Source organism: Aquarana catesbeiana, linkage group LG01 (assembly GCF_042186555.1).
Source record: "Aquarana catesbeiana isolate 2022-GZ linkage group LG01, ASM4218655v1, whole genome shotgun sequence".
Taxonomy (NCBI): domain Eukaryota; kingdom Metazoa; phylum Chordata; class Amphibia; order Anura; family Ranidae; genus Aquarana; species Aquarana catesbeiana.
In genome coordinates, this window is record NC_133324.1 from 985,938,984 (window position 1) to 985,965,109 (window position 26,126).

Below are 26,126 nucleotides of genomic sequence, written 5' to 3' on the forward strand. Positions count from 1 at the left end.
CTACATTTTCAATGTTCATGCGACATTCCTGCTCCACACTGTTAATGTCCATTTGGGACTCCTCACAGCCAGCAGAAACTTCTCTGTCTGGATACATGCCATCTTTTCCTGCATTCCCATGATCTTCATCTGATGGGTTGGTGCCACTTAAGGGAGATTCCATTTCTGTAATGGTCTGCAGCAACCTGTCATTTTCCTCAACCTCCTCCTGACATGACCCAGGCTGCTGGAGAGAGAGGGGGGCAGATACTGACTCAGGTGCAACAGATCCTGAGACAGGGGTAGTACTGGGGCCATCATATGAAGCCACTTCCTTACCCCCCATCCATACTGTCCCCATTGCTGTGGCATCCACCCTCTGGCTGGTACTGGCACAGGCACTCTCCTCCATCTGTTGGAATCTCTCCTCATTCTCACACTTTTCTCTGAACACACCGGTGCTCTCCTTCAGAGAAGCAACCAACTTCTCCTGTTCAATGCCTCCCCCATTGACTTCAGCTTGGATACTTCCCTCTTACTGTTTGCAGACTTACTATGCAGAGATTTCTTTTTTCTGAGATCTTCTGTCATGTCAGAAAGTTTCTGTTCCTCTTTAGGAAAGCGGCGAAGTCTGTTCACCACTCTATCCTGGAGGACTGGTAAGATCTCCTCTTGCATAGGGACAGGCCCAGGATCCATTGCAGCTTGAGCACATGGAGTAGGCCTCAGTGCCTCTGGAGAGCCTCCACCTTCATCTCCCCCCACCCACTGCATAGGGGCTGGGGGAGAAACCTGCAGGACAATCCCAGGCTTGATGTTTCCTCTAGCTGAGATCCCAGTAGAGTAAGCCAACAGCATTTTGCAAAACAGCACCACCTGGTGGAGAAGCTCCTTGGGTGCAGAGACTGATGTGACTGGCTCAGTGATCTCTGTACAGCACTGCGGTACATGTCAGCGCTATATAAATGTAAAATAATAATAGTGTGTGACTGTGGGGGGAGGGGACATTAGAGTGTAAGTTTTCTCTGTACTGCGCTATGGTATATGCTCTCAGTTTATAAAATCAGAACATGCCACTACAATCCTGCAGATATACACACATGTGTTTGTGTGAAATCTTGGAGTGTCAGCTCTGTGGGCTCACATAAGATATGATTGTATCTGGGAGAATACACATTCTTTTCTGTTCCCTGCAGGGAGGGGGCTGGATTCCAGCAGGGGAGGGGTTATTGAGGAAGGTGACTCCTGTCCTACTGTGATTGGTGGAAGGTCGTTCCCCATCAGGTATATAAGTGTCTCCTCACCTTCAGGAGATGTAGAACTTCTCTCGTATCCATCAGGTAAGTGTTATGGAGGAGGGAGGAGGAGGTCTCAGTCCTGTATGGGGGTCCTGAATCTTTATACCCCTGGCATAATGATTGGTTACTGGTGTACGGTCTACATTTATAATGTTGGTGCCATATTATTCCTGAATAATAATAATAATACTGTACCATATAGAGCTCAGGCAGATTTACTAAAGGAGTGGAACATGTTCACTCATCCAATTATCCCCATTACTATCTATATAGGAAAGTCTAAGGGACATCACACCAGAAGTAAATGGAGGGGACAAATTCCTCTTCTGTAATTTTCCCAAATATATCCCGATGGTACAAAACTCCAATTTATAAAGTTACTCCAGACTCATCCTGGTTTCTTCATCTTAAGGTTGGTGAAATGGATTATTATCTGTGGAGGAAGCCAGAGGAGGAACGTTTCACCATAACTGATACTTCAGGTTCCTGGTGAAACTTCTCCGTGATGGGGAGGGAGACGGGAAAATGTATCAATAAGGAAAAGTGAAATGATTTTGTCTCCCAGTGTAGACGGATGTTGGGATTCCTTGTGATGTTATCTGTTAGTCATGTGATATTTTGTATCATAGTTTTTCACCATATTTGTACACAGAACATCCTGTTCTCCACAGATTCTCCGTCCTTCTCAGGTGTTCCTGGACTCTAAAGATGAAGATGAAGCTTCTGCTTTGTTTCTTTCTCCTGCATGTGGTCACAGCAGATGACAGTTGTCCCGCCCTCACCAACATCATGAAATCTACGGGTAGGTCACACTCCGCTCTTCATGATGAGAACACATTTCTTAATCCGCTATGTATCTTTTTGCTTTGTACTTCTGAATCAAACTACACCACCAAAAAGTTCTCTCAGGGCTTTGTTAGGGCAGACCCAGCTTTTATCAAATACTGGGGGGGGTGAAGCCCACAAGGTACTTGGAACCCAACAATCCAACCAGAATGATGGTCGGTTACAAGGCTGAATGCAAAAAAGGACATTTGCGGTTTCTTGTCCTGTAGGTCCAGTAATGGTGAGCCTCCAATGGTTGGACAGCTGAATGTAGTGCTCGTAAGTTGAATTGGTGTAAGGGGAGATTGATGGGTAGGCGGGTGACACTTCCTTCATGTTTCCCTCTTAGTTGGGGTACACTAGAAACTTTGGTTAGGGTCACCACCTTACACATGGGGTACCCTTACTTGAGCAGACAACTGAACTTTAGTAAACTCTTTTAATATTATTTACACCACCATGGTCAGTGATGAATGGAGGAGGGACATTAAGAACCAATGCCCCCTCCACCTGTCCAATGTATCACCGCTACCTCACTCCCAGTAACGGTATGTAGCCCCGCTATGCACCTAGCACTGACTCCATGCGTGCACTACACTTAACTCTTCCTCTTCTGTACCTGTTGTAGGGAACAGAGGGGTGACAGAAGAAAAGGTAGCAGAGGTAGCTTAACAAACTCAATACCGGGCCAATTCTGGCATTTCTCATACACATGTAAAAATCGACTTTTTTTTTACTAGCATATTACTTAGAACCCCCACTAATTACAATGGAACCTTGGTAACATGCTTAATGAGCGTTTTGAAAGGCAAGCACATTTTATAAAAAAAATGTTGTCTCGCAAAACGAGCAGAATTCAAGCCAATAGGGTGTGCAGTACTGCATTTGGCCAGAGTTGCGGGGGCACCGGTGACCCTCGGAATGGTTCAGAGCCATTTGGAAATACTCAGAATCACTCAGAAATACTGGGAAACACTCGGAAATACTCCGTTCCCGAGTGTTTCCAAGCCTTTCCGAGGGTTTCTGAGTTCTGCCAAGCTGTCCCCGAATATTTCCAAAGGCTCTCCGGCACCCCCCCACCTCTGGCCACATGCAGTATTGCATGCAATAGACGTCAATGCAGAACAAATTATCTTTGTTTCCATTGACTTCTATGAGGAAACTCACTTTGATATGCAAGTGGTTTGGATTATAAGCATTCTCCTGAAACAGATTATGCTTGTAATTCCAAGGTTCCACTGTATATATTTTGTTTTAAGCAGAGACCCTAGAGAATAAAATGGTGGTCATTAAAATATTTAATGTCACACGGTATTTGCACAGCGGTCTTTCAAACCCAAAATGTAAAAGATACACTTTAATGAATTAAAAAAAAAACAGAAAAGTAAGCCCAATTTTTTGGGATAATGTAAAAGATGATGTTATGCCGAGTAAATAGATACCCAACATGTCATGCTTTAAATTATACACGCTCATGGAATGGTGACAAATGACGGTAATTTAAATTATCCTTAGGTGATGCTTTAAAAGCCTTTGCAGGTTATCAGTTTAGAGTTACAGAGGAGATATGGTGCCAGAATTATTGCTCTCGCTCTGATGATCACAGTGATATCTCACATGTGTGTTGTGATTTTTATTATTATTATTATACAGGATTTATATAGCGCCAACGGTTTGCGCATCGCTTTACAACATGAGGGCAGACATTACAGTTACAATACAAAACAATACAGGAGGGATCAGAGGGCCTTGATCCTTAGAGCTTACAATCTAGAAGGGAGGGTCAAGTAGAAACAAAAGGTAATAACTGTGGGGGATGAGCTGATGGAGAAAATGGAAATACAGTTGTTAGGTGTGGGTAGGGTAGGCTTCTCTGAAGAGAAGGGTTTTCAGGGATCGTCCGAAAGCTAATAAATTAGGAGATAAGCAGACAGATTGGGGTAGGGCATTCCATAGGATTGGAGAGGCTTTGGAAAAGTCCTGAAGGCGAGCATGGGAGGAGGTGATGAGGGAGCTGGAGAGCAGGAGGTCTTGAGAGGAACGAAGAGAATGATTAGGTTGGTATTTAGAGACTAAGCTAGTGATGTAGCTGGGGGCAAAATTGTGGATGGCTTTGTACGTAGTTGTTAGAATTTTGAATTTAATTATTTGGCCGAGCGGAAGCCAGTGGAGGTATTGACAGAGAGGAGAGGCAGACACAGAGCGATTGGTAAGGTGGATAAGTCTGGCAGCAGCATTCATGATGGATTAAAGAGGTGATAGACTTTGTAGAGGTAAGGCAATGAGAAGGGAGTTGCAGTAGTAGAGGCGAGAGATGACCAGTGAGTGAATTAAGAGCTTTGTGGTGTCAATGACTAGAAAGGGGCGTATTTTGGAGATGTTGCGGAGGTTGAGGCGGCAGGATTTGGACAGTGATTGGACGTGTTGCTTAAAGGAGAGTTCAGAGTCCAGGACTACACCTAGAACCTTGGCATGTGGTCTTCTAGTTGTGCCATTGATTTTGACAGAGAGATCAGGGGAAGGGGCACATGGGGGAGGAAAAATTATAAGCTCGGTTTTGGATAGATTGAGTTTGAGGAAGTGGTGTGACATCCAGACTGATATATCTGATAGTAAATTAGTGATACGTGAGGAGACAGAGGGAGTGAGCTGAGGGGTAGAGAAATAGATTTGGGTGTCATCAGCGTAGAGGTGGTATTGGGACCCAGGGAGGAGGTGTAGATAGAAAATAGGAGAGGTCCAATAACAGAACCCTGGGGAACCCCAACAGAGAAAGGAAGAGGAGAGGAGGAAGTAGAGTTGTTAGAAACGCTAAAGGTGTGGTTGGATAAGTAGGAAGAGAACTAGCGAAGAGTACAGTGACGGAGACCAATGGCATGGAGTTTTTTGAGGAGGAGGGGGTGGTCAACTGTATCAAAGGCAACAGGGAGGTCCAGGAGTAGGAGTACAGAATAGGATCGATTGGTTTTGGCCATTAGTAGATCGTTTGTTAGTTTTAGGAGAGCAGTTTCTGTGGAGTGTTGAGGATGAAATCCAGACTGAAGGGGATCGAGAAGGCCATTATCAGCGAGGTGGATGCTCAGTCGGTTGTAGACCAGACGTTCGAGGAGTTTGGATAAGAAGGGGAGCAAGGAGATGGGGCATAGGTTGTTAGGATTGGTTGGGTCCAGTGAGGGCTTTTTAAGTATGGGTCTGACAAGTGCATGTTTTAGAGAGTTAGGGAAGCTGCCAGATGAGAGGGAGAGATTGAAGATGTGGGTTAGAGAGTGTAGCATAGAGCCAGAGGGTGAACGTAGCATTTGTGAGGGAACAGGATCCAGAGGGCAGGTGGTAAGGTGGACATTAGCATGTAGTTTAGCAACCTCTTCTATATTGGTGGGGTTGAAAGAGGAAAGTAATGATTGTGCCTGTGGGCATGAAGTGTAAAGCGTGGAGGGTATCTGAACAGTAGAGATCTCCTCGCGAATTGTATCAATCTTCTGTTTGAAGTGATTGGCGATCTCCTGGGCAGTGAGTGAGTTGGCGGGTGGAGGACAAAGTAGAGAGTTGAAGGTAGAGAAGAGTTGACAGGGACAGGATGATACATTTCTAATGAGAGTGATAAAATAGGTCTGCTTAGCAGTGAGGAGGCTGGAATTGTATTTTTGGAGGGTAGATTTATATTGGTTGAAATCTCCCTGAGAGACTTAGTCTTACACCACAGGAGCTCGTGAGCACGACTATGTTTTTTCAGACTTCTAGTATCATCTGTTTGCCAAGGTTGAAGGGGTCGGGGCCTGATTCTGTGTGTAGTGAGGGGAGCCAGTGAGGCTAGAAGTGAGGTGTTGTAGACAAAAGTGGCTAGGTTGGTGCAGGATAGGGGTGAGATTTTGTCGTAGAGGTTGTTGATAGCAGAGTAGAGAAGAGAATGGTTGAGATGACGGGTAACTTTTAGGTGGTTGGAGGGAGAGGAGGTGGAGGAGAGGGAGAGAGTGAAACTAATAAGGTGGTTATAAGAGAGAGGGAATGGATAGTTAGAGAGGTTGCATGGAGTGCAAAGGTGAGAGAAAATTAAGTCAAGGGTATTACCTTCGGAGTGAGTAGGAGCGTGTATCCATTGCTTCAGGTCAAAGAAGGATGTTAGGCTGAGAAGTTTGGAAGGGTCAGGAGTGTTATTATTAATAGGGATGTTGAAGTCCCCGAGAATGAATGTGGGGATTTCAGAGAAAAGAAAGTAGGGTAGACAGGCAGAGAAGTCATCAGGAAAGGTTGATACTGGGCCAGGGGGCCAGTAGATCACAGCTATCCTTAGAGAAACTGGAGTGAAAAGAATGCAGTGTGCTTTGAAAGAGGAGAGTGACAGAAAGGGAGGTGGCTGAAGTACCTGAAAGGTGCTATGTGGACCACTGGATCTGGGGGAGTGAGTCCAGAGAAGACCACCATGGGATAGGGCAGCAGAAGATGCAGTGTCGGATTCATGAAGCCAGGTTTCAGTAATGGCGAGTAGATTTAATGAGTTGGCGATAATGAGGTCATAAAGAGAGGTGAGTTTGTTACAGACAGAGCAGGAATTCCAAAGGGCACAAGAGAAAGGGAGTCTGGTCTTGGGAAGAATAGAAATAGGAACTAAATTGTGTTGATTGCGGCTGCTGCCAGAGGGTGCAGGGTGATGGGTGCATGGGGTACAGTTAAATGATGGAGGCCCAGGGTTTGGGGATATATCTCCAGGGGATAGGAGAAACAGGAGAGTGAGAGAGGTGATATGGGAGTGGGATTTATATGAAGGGACATGCCCCAGGGTCTTGGAGATTTTTAGTGTGTGTGGCTTTAGTATTAGCAAGAGTTGGTGGGTGCAGTAATAAGGAGAGGACAGAAGTGAGGGTGATATATATATATATATATATATATATATATATACTGTGGGGGGGAGAAGAGGGGTGAAGGAGAGATAGTTTTAGGATAGAGGTCAGAGCTGTCAAAAGGAGTGGTAGAGAGTGCATGTTAGAAAGAGCCGAAGAGGTAAACAAGGTCTCCTGATGTCTATATGGTATTTTTCAAAGTTTTTTCTTGTGTTCATTCGCTGAAGTGCAGAGTCAGAAGTGCAGAGTCAGAAGTGCAGACTCAGAAGTGCAGACTCAGAAGTGCAGCCTCAGAAGTGCAGACTCAGAAGTGCCCCCACTTATAGAAATAGCCCCAAAAGAAGCTTATATTTATACTGAAAGGGGTGGGGTGTGGGTGGATTTCAATTACAAATCAGGAGGTAATAAAGTTTGGCTGGTTAACAGGGCAAAATTCTTACTTCAGAAACAGGCTAGCAAGAGGGAACTAAAGTTAAACGGGCCATAATTTTGGGTAAGACAAGGGCGATAATAAAGCATTGTAATGTGGACAGGTCTACAGACTGTTAAGCAAAAATGTAATTATTAAATAGACATAAGAAAAGCAGATAGCAGTGTTTCAGTTTTTGGGGGAGATGGTTCAGGTAGCACATACCTGTAGGATGAGAGAAGAGATTTTCAGATGAGAAAATCAATCAGATAATGATGAGTGCAGAGTCAGAAGTGCTCCCACTTATAGAAATAGCCCCACTTTGAGAAAAAGTCCCAGTTGCAAATGTGTGCCTCAAGGCAGGACATGATCACTGTTTACTCATGCGTGTGGGACAGACGCCTGCGTTGGCTGCTGTGTGAAATCATGGGGTGGCGGGAGTGCATTAAAATTTTTTAATTATTTATTTTGTTTCATTCTATTTAATTTTACAGTATTTTTTCAAAATAATGATTTTTCATCACTTTTATTGCTGTCAAACAGAAAGTAAACGTCCCTTTTGACTGCAATAGCACTGACAGGTACTCCTTTTGGCTCCAATGCAGCAGACACAGATTGGTCTGATCAGCTGTTTCCCTGGCCCCATAGCAACAAAGAGCCAGAACCGACGACATCGTCAACGCTTGCCGGTTCTGACATTACACAGATGGAACAGCTTCAGTTCCTCTCACTGTGTGGCCAGAGATGGATGCTGCTGGTTGGATCGCTCCCGGGCTTCCCGATCACTCGGGAGAGCCCAGTAATGACAGTGGCTGTGGGAGGGGGTGGGGGTGGGACCCCCTTCCTCCCTTTGTAAAAGTGTTCCAGTGTTCTCTCTACTTGAAAGAGAATCGCCTGCTGAAAAAAATTGATACCTGGATTGTGACTCTAACCTCAACCATAATCCCAGTATAACCACCTCCCTTCCAGGACGTATATATATACAGTGGCCGGTAGGGAGGTGGTTAATACATAGACAGGGGGGAGAATACAGGGTTGGGGAGGGTATGGTGGGAAATAAAATACCTGGGGGCCAGGAGCCCTCACTCATACTGTTTCTCATCAGGGATTCGGGGTACTAAATGTTCTTAGACATATCCATACATCTGGAAACCCAACCCCTGAAAAACAACCCCACACCATAACCCCCCCACCAAATGATTTGGACCAGTGCACAAAGCAAGATCCATAATAACATGGATGAGAGAGTTTGGGGTGAAGGAGCTTGACTGGCCTGCACAGAGTCCTGACCTCAACCCAACAGATTACCTTTGGGATGAATTAGAGTGGAGACTGACTGTGAGCCACGCCTTCTCGTCCAACATCAGTGAGTGACCTCACAAATGCTCTTCTGGAAGAATGGTGAAACATTTCCATAGACACCCTCCTAAACCTTGTGGACGGCCTTCCCAGAAAAGTTGAAGCTGTTGAAGCTGCAAAGGGCGGAGCCAACTCAATATTGAACCCTACAGACTAAGACTGGGATGTCATTAAAGTTCATGTGTGTGTAAAGGCAGGTGTCCCAATACTTCTGGTAATATAGTATATATTGGAATTTGTATATATTTTTATTTTTTACAGTAATGGTGGTGATCAGCGACTTATAGCGGGACTGTGATAGTATGGCGAGCAGTCTGACACTAACTGACACTTTGTGGGAACCAGTGACATAATACAGTGATCAGTGCTAAAATAAACACTGTCACTGTACTAATGACACTGGCTGGGAAGGGGTTAAATATCTAGGGTGATCAAAGGGTTACCTGTGTGCCTAGCCAGTGTTTATGTGTTTTGTGTGCTGCTTTGACAAAGGGAAGTGCTTTGCAGGGAAATAAAAACTGGCACATCCTCCCGCTGACAGGACAGAGCTCTGCATTGGTTACATAGAAAGAGCTTTGTCCTGTCTTCCTCCTCGCTGATCAGCGGGTGCCGGCGGTCATCCATTGGCCAACACCTTCCGATCAGCTTGTTTTGTGAGTAATAATAGCAGAGCTGGCTCTGACGCTCTGTGTGAAATCCCCGGGGCCATGAGAGCGAGTCCGCTGATTTCATTCAAATACATTCAAATACATATAGTCTCTCCCATAAGTCCATTGTGTGGTTCAGCCACTTGGAAGGTGTAATTCAATGAGTGGTGTGGAAACCTTTTGTCTAATGACATCGGCATACCTCCCAACCGTCCCGGATTCCGCGGGACCTTCCCGCAATTGTTGGCTCTGTCCCGGTCCCGGGCATCCTCATTCCAGGACAATACAGGGTCCAGGAATTGCCCCCCGATCTAATGCCCATAAAATAGCCTTTGCATGGTTTTTACTTTATTAACCACCGCTGCTGGCTCAGTGCCCAAACTGGTTGCTATTTGCCGCCTGCTTGGCATCTAGCAACCAGTGACATCACGAGCAGGAGAGAGGCAGAGACCCAGCATTCACAGCGGAGGAGATTTAACTTCCTCCTCCGCACCTACTGTTTAGCTCCACCCACCTCCTCCCTGTATGTTCTCGAGTCCAGCCAGGCAGCGACATGCAGAAGAAACATCTGAGGCAGACTGCAGTGCACAAACGAAAGGAGAGATGGTAGAAAGGCAAGTAAAATGCAAAACACTCACCAACATGACGGATCCATTGGGGATAAAATCTTCAGTCAGCTCTCCCCCAGCAGCCAGAGTTCTGTGCTGAACTGTCAGCACTTCTCAGGAGCTCAGTGTGTGTGTCAGCCTGGAGCGAGCCTCTCAGTGTACTGTGCAGAGAGGACGGCCAACAGATAAGGGTCAGCAGGAGAGGACACTGACAGATGAGATTACACCCTGGATGGAAGGAGGACACATCCTTAGATATCAGGGCAGGGTTCATGTTGGGACTTGTAGTCCTTCACTTTTGGGGGATGTGACCCCCCCAAAACTGAAGAACTACAGGTCCCATCATGAACCCCTCAGAGCTGAAGATGTTTCCTGCATCATTGCACACATGATAACTCCTCACACCTTCTGTCCAGCTGGTCACTGTCTCTTCTCTCCCACTACTTCTTTGGCTCTCACTACACCTGCAGCAGCCCCCCTCCTCCTCCTCCTCCTTCATCCTCAGCCTTTCATGTTCTGCCACCTTCTCACCTACTAGTCTTCTTAACCCCTCTGTATGCTAAGCAATCCTCTCAGCAGTGGCCCATCTCTCATCTACTATCACAGCCTCAGAATCTTGCCAGCACTCCATTCATTGCTCCTTCAACCTGCCAGAATTTTTTTTTTATCTCCACTGCAGCGGTGCAACTACAGTGGTCACCATTGCAACCCAGCCTCATACTCCATACTCCCCCTCTGAACCTGGATATAGAGGAACTGATGCCCTCCATGTTCTTCTTGCAGCCACTGAATGCCTGCAGGAAGTAAAGGAGTAAAAGCCGGCATTCAGCGGCTGCAAGAAGAACATGAAGGGCATCAGAAGAGTCACATCCCCCAAAAGTGAAGGACTACAAGTCCCAGCATGAACCCTGCCCTGATATCTAAGGATGTGTCTTCCTTCCATCCAGGGTATAATCTCATCTGTCAGTGTCCTCTCCTGCCGACCTTTACCTGCCGACCCTTATCGGCACAGTGCACTGAGAGGCTCGCTTCTCCAAGCCCCTGCTGTCATCTGGTCCCACCTGTGCTCCGCTTCAGTCCCTCACCCCATGCTGTTCTCTGGTTCCCCCCTGTGCTGTTCTCCATTCCCCCCCCCCGTGCTGTTCCCTGGTCCCCCCCCTGTGCTGTTCTCCATTCCCCCCGTGCTGTTCTCCGGTCCCCCCCCTGAGCTGTTCTCCGGTCCCCCCCCGTGCTGTTCCCTGGTCCCCCCTGTGCTGTTCTCCGGTCCCCCCCTGTGCTGTTCTCCGGTCCCCCCCCGAGCTGTTCTCCGGTCCCCCCCAATGCTGTTCTCCGGACCCCCCTGTGCTGTTCTCCATTCCCCCCGTGCTGTTCTCCGGTCCCCCCCTGAGCTGTTCTCCGGTCCCCCCCTGAGCTGTTCTCCGGTCCCCCCCATGCTGTTCGCCGGTCTCCCCCGTGCTGTTCTTTAGCCCCCCCGTGCTGTTCTCCGGTCCCCCCCTGAGCTGTTCTCCGGTCCCCCCCTGAGCTGTTCTCCGGTCCCCCCCATGCTGTTCGCCGGTCCCCCCCGTGCTGTTCTTTAGCCCCCCTGTGCTGTTCTCCGGTCCCCCCCCTGTGCTGTTCTCCATTCCCCCCGTGCTGTTCTCCGGTCCCCCCCTGAGCTGTTCTCCACCCCCCCAGTGCTGTACTCCATCCCCCCCCGTGCTGTTCGCCGGTCCCCCCCGTGCTGTTCGCCGGTCCCCCCCGTGCTGTTCTTTAGCCCCCCTGTGCTGTTCTCCGGTCCCCCCCCTGTGCTGTTCTCCATTCCCCCCATGCTGTTCTCCGGTCCCCCCCTGAGCTGTTCTCCACCCCCCCAGTGCTGTACTCCATCCCCCCCCGTGCTGTTCCCTGGTCCCCCCCGTGCTGTTCTCCATTCCCCCCGTGCTTTTCTCTGGTCCCCCCTGAGCTGTTCTCCGGTCCCCCCCTGAGCTGTTCTCCGGTCCCCCCCATGCTGTTCGCTGGTCCCCCCCCCGTGCTGTTCTTTAGCCCCCCTGTGCTGTTCTCCGGTCCCCCCCTGTGCTGTTCTCCGGTCCCCCCCTGTGCTGTTCTCTGGTCCCCCTGTGCTGTTCTCCAGTCCCCCCATTCTGTTCTCCATTCCCCCCCCCCTGTGCTGTTCTCCAGTCCCCCCTGTGCTCTTCTCAGGTCCTCATGCTCTTCTCCGGGTCCCCCCTATGCTCTGGTCTCCATGCTGTTCTCTGGTTCCCCTCCCCCTCGTGCTCTTCTCCTGTTCCCTGCTGTTCTTCAGTCCCCTTGTACTGTCTCCCAGCGCCCCTTCTGCCCGTGCAGCTCTGCCAGGTTCACCCCTCGTGAAAAATCAAAAGTGCTAATTTACAAGTTATTGTCATAAAAAGGGTTTGGGGACCCGGGTCTTGCCCCAGGGGACATGTATCAATGCAAAAAAAGCTTTAAAAACTAACGTTTTTTCGGGAGCAGTGATTTTAATAATGCTTAAAGTGAAACAATAAAAGTTAAATATTCCTTTAAATTTCATATCTGGGGGGTGTCTATAGTATGCCTGTAAAGGGGCGCATGTTTCCCGTGTTTAGAACAGTCTGACAGCAAAATGACATTTCTAAAGGAAAAAAATCATTTAAAACTGCTTGCGGCTTTAATGTAATGTCGGGTCCTGGCAATATGTATGAAAATTATTGAGAAAAACATCATGGGTACCCCCCCAGCCCATTACCAGGCCCTTTGGGTATTGTATAGATATTAAGGGGAACCCCGCACCCAAATAAGAAAAAAAGGAAAGGAGTGGGGCCCCCAGGCCCTATATACTCTGAACAGCAGTATACAGGCGGTACAAACAAGACAGGGACTGTAGGTTTGTTGTTAAGTAGAATCTGTTTGTAATTTTGAACAGGTACATTTTTTAAGTGTAGCTCCAGCCAAAAAATCTATTTTTAAGCTTTTTGGAAAACATATGGAAGGGTTATCACCCCTGTGACATTTGTTTTGCTGTCTGTGCCCCTGTTCAGAAGATTTCACCTCACTTTCTGCCCCAATGACAATTGGATTTTGAAAATTTTGCGTTATTAGGGAAATAAGGATTGTTGATAAAGCATTAGTGGGGAGTCACCTTTTCCCCAATATTAACTCTTACTTGAGAGAATTTCCCTTCCTATGGGTAGATTTCCTCTCACCTCCTGTCTCCCTCTTTTTGTAAGGAGTCGTTTGTAAGTCGGATGTTTGAAAAGCCTGCCCTATACACTCTGCAGAAAATTGGGCCTTAGGTCTTGGTGGTGCCACAACACTGTAAGCCCTCACAGTTACTCTTGTTGAGTACAAGAACGGGCCCTGCTGTGAAATATTAGGTCAAAAAATGTAATTACACGCCCCTGTAAAACAGGGGCAGAAAAATTGGGCCTTAGGCAGTGGTGGTGGTTCCACAACACTGTAACCCCTTACAGATTCTCTTGTAGAGTGCAGGAACGAGCCCTGCTGTGAAATATTTGATCAAAAATTGTAATTACATGCCCCTGTTAAACAGGGGCATAAAAATTGGGCCTCAGGCGGTGGTGGTGGCACAACACTGTAAAGCCTCACAGACACTCTTGTTGAGCGCAGGAATCAATCGGTTACATCAGCATCAGGTGCTTGGTAGCTGGTGATCCAAGACTGACTCTGCGAAGGCTGTTAAGTTCTGCAACCTTACCCTTGTAACGTGGATTAAGAAGGGTTGCCAGCCAGTAATGATCCCTCTCCTTGATACCACGAATCCGAGGGTCCTTTCGCAGGCTTTGCAGGATCAGGGAGGCCATGCAGCATAAGTTTGCAGAGGCATTCGATCCTGAGTCCTCTGGGTCACTAAGGATCACATGATCCGCAACCACCTCCTCCCAGCCACGTACAACTCCATGGGTTTCTGGGGACTGAAAATGATCCCTTGAAGACTGCTGCTGATGCTGAGTGTTATCCTCCACCTCCATGCTGACAGAATCCTCCTCCTCCTCCTCTTCTTCTTCCTGTGTGATTGGCAGAATACTATGTGGATAAAGGGGGCCTTGAAAGGTAAGGAAGTCCTCCTCTTCCTCCCACTGTTCTGCCTCAAGTGCCTTGTTCATTATTCCATGAAGCATGTGCTCCAACAGGAAGACAAGAGGGACAGTATCACTGATGCATGCACTGTCACTGCTCACCAGCCTCGTGGCCTCCTCAAATGGTGACAAGACAGTGCATGCATCCTTGATCAGTAGCCACTGGCGTGGCAAAAAAAGCCAAGCTCCCCTGAACCTGTCCTGGTGCCATACTCACACAGGTAGTCATTGATGGCCCTCTGCTGCGTGTGCAGCTGCTGCCGCATTGCCAACGTTGAGTTCCACCTGGTGGGCATGTCACAAATGAGGCGGTTCTTGGGCAGGTTGCATTCCCTTTGAAGGTCGGCAAGCTAAGCACTGGCATTATATGACCAGCGGAAATTACCACAGACTTTCCTGTCTTGCCTCAGAGGATCCTGTAAGCCCAGGTACCTGCTCAAGAACCGCTGCACCACCAAATTCAGGACATGAGCCAAACAGGGAACATGGTTCAAGTGTCTCTGTTGGAGGGCGGAGAGGAGGTTGGTGCCATTGTCGCATGCAACCATTCCTGGCTGAAGCTGGTGTGGCATCAACCACCTCTGAGCCTGCCCCTGCAGAGCTGATAGGATCTCTGCCCCAGTATGGATCCTGTCCCCTAAGCAAACCAACTCAAGCACCGCATGGCATCTTTTTGCCTGAGTGCTTGCGTAGCCCCTTGAACGCCTACAGAGCACCGCTGGTTCAGAGGACAATCTGCAGAGAAAGAGGCCATAGAGGAAGAAGAGGAGGATGGGGTGGAGGAGAGAGCTGTGGCAGAACCACCACTAGCATTTTGGAGACGTGGTGGTGGAACAAGCTCCAACAATACGAAAACCCTGTCCTGCATCCTTCCCAGCTGCCAGCAGAGTTACCCAGTGCACCGTGAAAGAAAAGTGACATCCCTGTCCATGCCTGCTGGACCATGAGTCAGCGGTAATATGCACCTTACTGCTGACAGCCCTGTCCAACAGGGCCAAGACATTGCCTTCCACATGCTGGTAGAGAGCCGGAATGGCCTTCCGTAAAAAGAAATGGCATTTGGGAACCTGCCACTGAGGTACCGCACATTCAACAAATTCACGAAAGGGGGCAGAGTCTATCAGCTGAAAAGGTAGCAGTTGCAGTGCTAGCAATTTGGCCAAGCTAGCATTCAGACACTGAGCATGTGGATGGCTGGGACTGAATTTCTTTTGACGGTTTAGCAACTGGGGTAGAGAAATTTTCCTGCTAAAATCAGATGTTGGTGTACCTCTAGCAGATTGGCTGCAAGTACTTGGGACACCTATTTCTATACCTTCATTCCTCTCAGTGCAGGTTTCTGAGAGGACTGGAGGTATAGTGGGGTTGGAGATGCCAGCTGATGAGGAGCAAGGAGGGGTACTCTTTGTTCTTTGATGTGGGTCTTTTAAGTGCTGTTGCCAACAGACTGCATGGGAGGTCTTCATATGTCTGGTCAAGCATGTGGTGCCCAAGGGGCTGCTGTTTTGGCCACGCTTGATACACTTCAGACATAGGTTGCAAACAGCAACGGTGCAATCTGCTGCACACGTGTCAAAAAAGGCCCACACCAAATCCTCATCCTACCTCGTTGGAGATGTGCCTCCTCCTCCTCTCTTCTATCAGGCACCCAAGTAGAGTCAGTGACCTCATCATCCCCTCCCTCCTTGTCACTAGAGCAAACTTGGCAGTATGCTGCAGCTGGGGGAACATGACTGCCAGTTTCTTGTCCTTCTTGGGCACCCCTCTCTCTAGGCTCACGTTACTCCCTTCCTCAACCTGGGTACCATCATCGGAGCCTTCAAATTGCTGCGCATCCTCCTGCAGCATGTACCTGACACTGTGGTCAAATTGTTCGGGGGAGTCCTCCATGCATGATGGTGGGGCTAGGGAAGGAGTGACTGTTGACATGGAGCCGATGGAATAGGCCGCTTTGGCAGCTGCATTGGCAGGCAAACTACTCTGAGCCTGGGTCACAGAGGATGAGGAGGATGAGGACGGCTTTGTTATCCATTCCACCAACTCTTCTGCATGTTGTGACTCAATAACACGGCCAGCTGCAGAAAAAAAGGACAATCGTGACCCACGGCCACGTGCTGAGGATGCACTGTGTCCACGACCAGCACTGTTGACTGTAGACCCAGAGCCTGCTTGCCCTCTTTTAGTGGCCTGTGAGTGTCTGCCTTTCCTTGGTGGCCTTCCAGACATGCTGTAAATTTTGTTTAGCAAAACCACACTACACTGTATTGTGTACACAACCAGAAAATTAGTAGCAACTGCACTAGGGGTGCACGGTACTGTGTACACCAACAGAAGTGTAATAACAAATATGGGTGCACTGTATTGTGGCAGTGTAAAGTAGCAGAAACTGCACTATGGGTGAGACTGACTGTATATATATATATATATATATATATATATATATATATATATATACAGACAAAAATGAGACAATATGCCCTACTACAATCCTCCTATCTCAGCGCTTAAGAATATTAGGTATAAGAAGATGGAAAATATAAACCGCAGTGATTTGACCTGATGTCACCTGATTCTAAATGAGATATCTCTCAGCAGCCACTAAATACAAAAAAAAATATAAATATGGATGAGTAAATAATCACTATATATCAACCCTTAACCCATCAAAGCGGCGCTATTCTCAGTCCTAAATGCTGACTGATAAATCAAAAAGTCTTTGTAAAATGCAGGCAAAACAAATGCAGGCAGGAAAATTCCAGCAAAGACACAAAGGCTAGGACACAATCTGGAGTCTCTTAAACGTATAGTAGATCTGATGAGTGCACCTTTCACCATCTGTTAGGACACCTTGTGCTGCACACACCCCGCAAGGGGTTCAAACTCACCGGAACCAAGAGGTTAATAGGCCTTGGATAGTATCCTCACTCCGATTACTCCCAAAGTCCTCCAGGGTTGATAGTCAAACACCAGCAACAATGTCCATATGTAAAAAAGAGACCCCAAAATAGTCCAGTACCGTTTTGATAATTTATTAAACAAATAATGGAAAATAAAATAAAATAAACTGTAAAAATCAGTGGGCGCAGGTCCTTTCAGAGGATAGCCTTCTAGCTTTCAGTTGGTTGGTAATAGTGGATAACTCAAAATAGCTTCTCTCAAAGCACAAGGGAGCTGGTTACAGACTGGATGGATGATACTCACTCAAAGCCGATCAGCCCTTCATCCCACCAATAACAGAAAACAACGAGCTTGGAGCGCACTGCGTGTCAACCAGTCTCAGCTGATCGGCACTTCCTCCCTCTCATGTCTGAAGCTTCAGGCTTAGCGCGCACTGCATCCTCACATGATAACGGTTGCCGTGGTATCAAGCTCTGACAAGTTTCGTCATTGAGACTTTTTCAAAGAGCGTGACTTCACGGCATGTTGAACAGAATTTATCTTAGAGACAGGGGGTGGAGTGCGGCCGGCACTCCGCCCTAGTGAGTAAATAATTTGTAAAATCTGGGTCTGATTAAAAGGTGCATCCCTATCTTATACTGGGAACGTATCCTCACTCCAACCAACCTAAATCTGCAGGCTGTACATTTTATTAACATCGCAGTGTAAATGTAGCAGAATACTGCAATACATCTGTAAATGCCCAATTTCTTGTAGCATAATAACTCAGCCACAGTTCTTATGTCCTAGATTGACATTAAAAACATTAAACTAGCATAAAACATTATATACAAAATCGCATATCATCGCATATAATCATAGCAACAGCGGAACTTGTAATAAAATCAAACAGGTAATATTGATTTAAATCCAGTCAAATTGTAATCACCTAAATGGCAAACTATAAAAAAAACATTTCCAAAGGTAAGAAAACGGAGGTTAATAGTAGATTCTACGGTGCCTCTCTGTATCTCAAAGATCTAACTGTACATACACAATACTACAGTTATCTTTGTATGTAATGTTTTATGCTAGTTTAATGTTTTTAATGTCAATCTAGGACATAAGAACTGTGGCTGAGTTATTATGCTACAAGAAATTGGGCGTTTACAAATGTATTGCAGTATTCTGCTACATTTACACTGCGATGTTAACAAAATGTGCAGCCTGCAGTTTTAGGTTGGTTGGAGTGAGGATACATTCCCAGTATAAGATAGGGACGCACCTTTTAATCAGACCCAGATTTTACAAATTATTTACTCACTAGGGTGGAGTGCCGGTGTCTTGCCGAGAAAGTTCCCTCGGCGGATAAGGACCCCCCCCCCGTGCTTGCGCAGTACGAAGGACTAGCAGCCGCCGAAAATAGCCGAAGATTAAAATCTTCAATCAGCTGTACACGGCGCCTGCGCCCTGGGTCCAGGCTGAAGCCCCACCATCCAAGTGGACCTAGAGGGGGAATAAAAAAGTGGCGAGTGCAGCGAGGCCGTGCCTGAAGCGTGGCGAGCGAAGCGAGCCCGCGAGGGGCCCTCTTACAGGCGCCGTGTACAGCTGATTTCTTCTCTATTTCGCTTCGGCTATTTCCACCGGCTCCTACTGCGCAGGCGCTGCACCTTTAGAGGGGGCATGCTAGGGGGCGTGTCCTATGCCTACATATTTTTGCTAATATGTGTCCCTCATTCCCATCCCAGAAAGTTGGCAGGTATGCATCAGGACTACATGTCACAAGATTCTCTGCTTCATCCAGGACAGGCATTCTCCACTCCTCTGACAGGAAATTAGGTAGTCTTCGATAAAACAGGCACTAGAGGGGAATGTTAGGTCAGCTGTCCCCGAGTAACGTCTTACTCCATCATGGCATAGCTGCCACCTGGCTACACTAGTATTGAAGGGGCGGCTATATCTTCTCATTTACATTTGTAGGTTCCTCATATCTCTGTCTTCTCTTCCAGCCACTGGAGTCCTGGCGAGCGTTAAACTCGTCTGCACCGCTGTCAGCACCCCAGGATTATATGCTATCTGTCCTGACGGTAAGTGACCACAAGACCCCAAAAAGAGCTCAGTATCAGTGTGAGAGAGACATGTCCTTCACTCCAGACCACCCATGAGGTCCTAGAGATCTCAGACCACCCATGAGGTCCTAGAGATCTCAGACCACCCATGAGGTCCTAGAGCTCTCAGACCACCCATGAGGTCCTAGAGATCTCAGACTAAATATGAGAAGAAGAACCGCTGTCACTCCCCAGCAGAACCGAGTGAGAACATTTTAGGAAATGACAGGAGGGAGTGCTGGACATTCACCCAAAGCCTCTATATGAGGGTATTTTTGGGGTGCACCTCGGGGGGCTCCAATCTTCTGTATATTGCTGTGTGTATATGTATGATTGTAGAATGTTATAAACAGATATTTCATCACTGCCTCTTCTCATTTTATTCAGGTTACACCCCTACGACTTGTGTCTGCACGAATGGCTGCTGGTCGTGGAGCGTAGAGTCTGATAAAAACTGTAAATGTCAGTGCTCCAATGTGGACATGACAACGGCCCGCTGCTGCAAGGTCAGCTTTCAGTAGAGTCTGACCACCAGAGGGCGATGGGAGTGACACCGCTGAATGATCTCTTCTATCACAATAGCTGCACATCACGCCTGTTATATAGTTGTAGAACGACTGAGGGGGTCCAATAATAAAAGGTTGAAGTTTATAGTTCGTGATTTCTATTTGATATCTTTTTATTAAGTTTTCATACAAATACAAAACATTACATACTTTTCCAAAAACATTTCTACATTACATTCATAAAAACACATAAAACACAAGAATGAAACCATCCATAGCATATGCTCCTTTTTTTGTTTCCCCAGATAAAAGAAAAGTAGGGCAAACCATAAAGCAAAAATGACTGTACCAGAAACCTAACGGAGCAGGCGAGAGTCAAAGTCCCCACACCATCCCACCCCAGCCCCCCCTCCAGGAATGGAAGAAGGAGAAAAAAAAGGGGGTGGTGGTGAAGGGGGGAGTGAAAAGGAGAAGGTGGTAAAAAGGGGGAGTGGTGGAGGGGGGGGTGAAGGAGGGGGAAGGGAGTGAAGGGGAAGAGGGGGTAGTGAAGGAAATAGTAAAAGGGTAAGAGGGAAGGGGTGTGAAGGGGGTGAGAAAGGGGAGTGAAAGGGGGGGTGAGGGAGGGGGTGGTTACATATCCTTCCCATATATATATATATATATATATATATATATATATATATATATATATATATATATATATATATATTATTTAAGTAAAGAGGGGGAGGGGGAATCTAATCCCACTACCCCATACTACTCTTCTACAAACTGTGGGGGGAAACGGGGGGGAGGAGTGGAGGGAGGGGTGTGAAGGGGGGGTGAAAAAGAGGGGCGGTTAAAGAGGGGGAGGGAGTGAAGGGGGAGAGGGTTAGTGAAAGGGGTAGTGAAGGGATAGGGGGAAGGGGTGTAAAGGGAGGGAAGTGAAGAAGGGAATGGTGTAGAAGGGAGTGAAAGGGGGGTAGGGGTGAAGGGGAAGGGGGGAGCAGTAAAGGAAGGGTAATGAAGGGGGAGCGAAGGAGGGATGATGAAAAGGGGGGGAGGGACAACCAGGGGGAACCCCTAAATACCACTCTCACTCCCCATATACCTTGTACCTTGTATGCTCCGGGGATTGTTTAAATTCTAACCAGCTCTTCCAGGTACTATGAAATCTCGTCTCCAAATCTTTTTGGGAACTAATTAATTCTTCCATTAATATGGTTTTATCTCCCTCAACCAATCCTTTATCCTCCGTATTCCCTTTAACTTCCAGTGCTTTGGAATCAATGCTTTCGCTGCATTTAACAGAAATGGAATAATTGTTTTTGGTTTTTTTTTATCAATAAAATTTTTATTAAGGAAAGGATGGTTTACAGAGTTCAGAGTGTACGTGAGTACAGTAAATCAGTACATTGAACATAAACAGTCATGAACTTTTCAAGACAAGAAAGGAAAACAAAACAATAAAAAAAAAACATAAATATATACAATGAAATGGTAGCTAGTCTCTAGCCAGACCCTGGCCTTGGATCACAGCAAGGCCTGTAATCTAATACTTTAGTCTTGTTGGCTTATCTGGGCCCTGGGCCAGTACGATGAGCTATACAAAAAAAAAAAAAAAAAATTAAGGGTCGTTGATAAAAGGTCCTTGGTAATAGAGCCTAATGACGGATTTGTCAATAGAGCGAATATGAATATCGTTAGTGCCTATAAAAGAAACAATGACATCAATCTTCTACAGTGGTGAACTTTCAATCAGTGTTCCAACCTACTAGAGGTGATAAAGAGTAGTGAACCAAGCTACAATGATGGTTTCAACCAGTATCAAGTTGTAAATATTGGTCAGAATACCGGAACACCACCCAGGGAGACCATAGTTTGTTAAATTTTTCAAAGGATTCCCTGGCAATGGCTACTGTTTTCTTCCATGTGATAAATATCTCCTATGGAGTTAAGCCATTCGGATATGGAAGGAATGTCCTTCGATTCCCAGTGCCTGGGAAAAAGGATTTTTGCTGCATTCAGCAAGTGTCTTGTCAAGGACTTTTTGTAACGTCTCGTGGAGCAATCCGCAATATGCAATATGTAGCACATGGGTGTGAGAGAGATTTTTGTGTCTGTGATGAGTTTAATCAGTTCACACACCTTATTCCAGAAGGGCCTCAGTAGGGGACAGTCCCGCCAGATGTGTAGTAATGTGCCCTGAGCTTGCTCACATCTCCAACAAGAGTCTGAGGACAGTGGGTACCACTTTTTAACCTTAACCGGTGTGGCGTACCAATGCGTTAATAGTTCATAAGACATTTCTTGCAATCTTGTACCAATGGAACATTTGTGTGCGAAAATTGAGGCTTGTCGCCATTGTTTGTCGGTAAAGTTTGCTTCAAGGCTCTCCCCACCTCTGTGCATCTGAAGCCAAGAGTACATTAGGGAGGTAGATTTGGCTACCGGGGTTCCAGAGAGGCAGACCTGTTCAAAGGAGGTGGTGTGTCTGATTAGCTGTTGTTTGGCAGGAGAAGTGTGAATATAGTTGTGCACTTGGCGATAAGTCCAGTATGAGAAATCGTTTTGGGAGCTCAAGTCTTGCTTCGGAGAGGCAAAAGGTTTTTAGCTTGTTAGCATCAACACAGTGTGTTATTAAAAGGGGCACTTGTTGGTCAGAGGGTAAGGATAATCGTAAATCCATCCCGGGTGGGAAATCTGGATTGCGGGTGATGGGTGTGAGGGGGCCTGGGGATGAAGACAGTTTGTAGCATCTTGTCATCGCGTGGAATGTTTTCAATGTCGCTCCCACAAGTGGGTGATGTTGCAGATTGCGTGGCAGTTTTTTCCTGGGAATCCAGGGGAGGAATCTCAGGTGCAGTGTAGACGATGCCTCCTCCAAGGAGACCCAGTCTTCAGGGGATTAGTATGGGCAGGGTATGGAAATGGTATAGAATTCTAGGCAGTATTACCATCTTAAGTATGGCAGCCCTGCCAAACCATGAACAGGGTTTAGATGTCCAACCCTTAACCACTTGCTTACTGGGCACTTAAACTCCCCTCCTGTCCAGACCAATTTTCAGCTTTCAGTGCTCTCACACTTTGAATGACAATTACTCAGTAATGCAACACTGTACCAAAATGATTTTTTTGTCCTTTTTTTCATACAAATAGAGCTTTCATTTGGTGGCATTTGATAACCTCTGGGTTTTTTATTTTTTGCGCTATAAATGAAAAAAAGACCGAAAATTTTGAAAAAAAAAACAAATTTTTCTTAATTTCTGTGATAATATTTTGCAAATTTGTAATTTTTCTTCATAAATTTTGGGCACAATTTATACTGCTACATATCTTTGGTAAAAATAACCCAAAAGTAGTGGAAATTATTTGGTCTGTGAGAAAGTTTTAGAGTCTACAAGCTATGGTGCAAATTATAAAAAAATGTATCACATCTGATGTACTGGCGGCTTCGCTCATTTCTTGAGACCCTAACAAGCCAGGAAAGTACAAATGCCCCCCAAATGACCCCTTTTTGGAAAGTAGACATTCCAGTGTATTTAGTAAGAGGCATGGTGAGTTATTTGAAGTTGTAATTTTTTCCCACAATTCTTTGCAAAATTAAGATGTTTATTTTTTCACAAAATTGTCATTGTAATAGCTTATGTCTCTCATATGGCATGTGCATACCACAAATAACACCCCAAAATACATTCTGCTACTCCTCCTGAGTATTACAATACCACATGTGTGGGACTTTTTCACTGCCTGGCCACATAGAGAGGCCCAACATGCAGGGAGCACCATAAGGTGTTCTAGGAGCAAAAATTACACATCTCATTTCTCAACCGCCTATTACACTTTTGAAGGCCCTGGAGCACCAGGACAATAGAAACACCCACAAAATGACACCATTTTGTCAAGCTAACACCCAAACGTATAAACTATGAGGCATAATGAGTCTTTTAAATGGTTCATTTTTTTCCAGAAGTTTTTGGAAAATGTGGAAAAAAAATGAAAAAGCATTTTTTTTACACAAAGTTGTCCGTTTATAAGATATTTCCAACACATAGCATTTAGATAGCAAAAACAACACCCCAAAATACATTCTGCTACTCTTCCTGAGTATTACGATACCACATGTGTGGGACTTTTTCACTGCCTGGCCACATACAGAGGCCCAACATGCAGGGAGCGCCATCAGGTGTTCTAGGAGCAAAAATTACACATCTCATTTCTCAACCACCTAATACATTTTTGAAGGCCCTGGAGCACCAGGACAATGACAACACCCACAAAATGACCCCATTTTGGAAAGCTACATTCTGCTACTCTTCCTGAGTATGGCGATACCACATGTGTGAAACTTCTACACAGCCTGACCACATACAGAGATCCAACATGCAAGGAACACCGTCAGGTGTTCCAGGGACACATAGCATGCAGATACCAAGAATTACACCTCAAAATACATTATGCTGAGCAAAGCGTAAACAAAAGATTACCTGTGGATGTAGTAGCGCAGTTGTACACAGGAGGATAGCACTGGTCCAGGCAGCAGGCAGGGACTTGGTCAGCACAAGTCCAGGCAGCAGGCAGGGATACTGTCCATATAAGGTCCAGGGTCAGTGCAGGCAGAGATATTGTCAGCAGTGGCAAAAATATTGGTCCTGGTAGTAGGCAGGTCCATGTGGTGTGGTCAGTGTGACAGGAAGAGACATAATGGCAGTAAGTCCTACAGGCAGCAGTATGAAGTATGGCCTCTTTCAGGACAGAATGGGGACAGGGGTAGAGGCTTCTCCCACCCAAATCTCTTTGAAGCCTCCGAGTCTCCAGACCCTAATCTAGGAATGAGAAAACAAATAAAATTGTTTTCTTTATCCAGAAAAACTATTCTGGAGCCCCTCACATATGTGAGACCCCTGTGTTGAATGCCACTAGTCCAGTAGCAGGGTACAAGATCAGTCCAAGAGGCAGGCAAATATCATGGTCAAACAGTCCAAGGTCAGTTCCAGATCAGGCAGCAGTATGTACAGAATCGGCAGGCAGAAACATGGTCAAATAACAAGCCAGGGTCAGTTACAGAGCAGGCAGTGGCATAAGGGGTGTGAAGGTGTGTAAAGGCAGGAACTGAGGATTACTTTTATCATATCTCACTAATATTTTATTGAAGTATGGTAAAAGCAAAAACATTCACCTATGCAGAGTCCTGGTTCGGAAGGGCATTGGGCACAGTAATAAGATGTGTCTCTTCTGACTCCTGCTCTGGTACACACCTTACATTTTTTTTACGTCGTTGGCCTGTTGGTCTGGGAGGGAGTTTATCTGGAAAGTGGCGTTCGGAGAGTCGACCAAGAACATCTGATCGGATATTTTCTGGTGGGCCATTCGGGAATATAAGGGCAGTGAAAACTTCTTCCTTGTAGCCAAGGAAGCATTTGGGTTTTTGGGTGGAGTTGCAGCAAATTACATATGTGTTGTATATGGCCAATTGAAAAAAATTAATTGCGACTTTTTTATACCAATGGTATGTCCGTCTTGTGGCAAGGTATGGTTCCATCATTTGGTCATTGAAGTGGACTCCCCCCATGAACAAATTATATTCATAGATGCATTTTGGTTTTTGTATGGGGCCATTCCTTCTGGGGATTTCCACGAAGGTATCAAAAATTCCAGAAATGGCAACCAAGCTTTAAGAATATTAGAGAATGTGCACATGCTGCATCCCGCACAACCCCGGGGGGGGGGGGGTGCATAGAGGCAGCATGCACACATCTAGAGGGTACAGCAATAATGCATAGATAATGATAAGCTGTCAAACAATATATGTAGAGCGATCATATGTTCCGTCTGTGTACCAGTGAACCCCTATAAGGGATGATGGTAACAGCCGTGACAGAGAGCCCAGTGGATCCTCGAGCCCACATGATTGTACTTTGAAGAATTGAAATGGCGGTTAAAGAAACAAAGAGCAACGTTCAAGTGCCCGCCTAGGTAACATCCAAACAACCGAAATGATCCCACTTCCAGTGGGAAATTCAACAGGCAAATACTCAGGGAGGTGTAATGGCCAAAACTGTAACTTATGACGTACACTTCCGCATTGCAGTTTATCTGGAGAAAGGGAGAAAAATACATAGTTCAGTTACCTCAGGTGTATTCTTTAGCTCTTGTACTCCTGGTGGCTTGAGAAGATCTCATGGGGTTCACTCCTTGCTGCTTCTGATATTTCCCCTTCTTGGGTACATGTTTGGTCGGCGTGGAGTGCGGTTAGACTGGCAGGCTGGGAGGCGCTGAAGGAAACCGGAATTCCCGGTACCAGTCAGGCAGATCCACTGGTGGTAATTGCAGAGCTGCGCAGAATGATGGTAACTCATCCAGGGTTTTGAAGGTGTGTGGAACCCCATCCAGAGTGACTGATAGGGCAAATGGGAACTTCCATCTGTAATTAAGGTGGTGATCTCTCAGAGCTTCCAGCAGAGGATGCAGAGCCCTGCTGTTGCTTATTGTGATCGGCAAAAGGTCCTAGAATAGTGTGATTTTTTTGCTCATTAATGGTGATCAGCTCATTTTGACGTGCATGAGCTAAAATGTCCTCTTTAAGCTTATAGTTTAGAATACAACATATTATATCTCTAGGC

The 26,126-nt window shown here is 46.3% G+C and overlaps 1 protein-coding gene across 2 annotated transcripts; it reads left to right on the forward strand.

The window, feature by feature from the left end:
• The first annotated feature begins 1,291 nt into the window (after positions 1–1,291).
• Positions 1,292–19,669, forward strand: LOC141127155 (resistin-like gamma). 2 transcript variants are annotated; one of them, XM_073613373.1, is made up of 4 exons: positions 1,292–1,319; positions 1,930–2,079; positions 18,920–18,997; positions 19,406–19,669. In XM_073613373.1, the coding sequence occupies exons 2-4, from the start codon at positions 1,986–1,988 to the stop codon at positions 19,537–19,539; spliced, it is 306 nt and encodes a 101-aa protein (XP_073469474.1). In that variant the 5' UTR covers positions 1,292–1,319; positions 1,930–1,985; the 3' UTR covers positions 19,540–19,669. The 2 variants fall into 2 exon arrangements, with proteins under 2 accessions (XP_073469474.1, XP_073469482.1); XM_073613381.1 differs by having other exon boundaries at positions 1,294–1,319; positions 1,949–2,079.
• Positions 19,670–26,126: the final 6,457 nt, after the last annotated feature.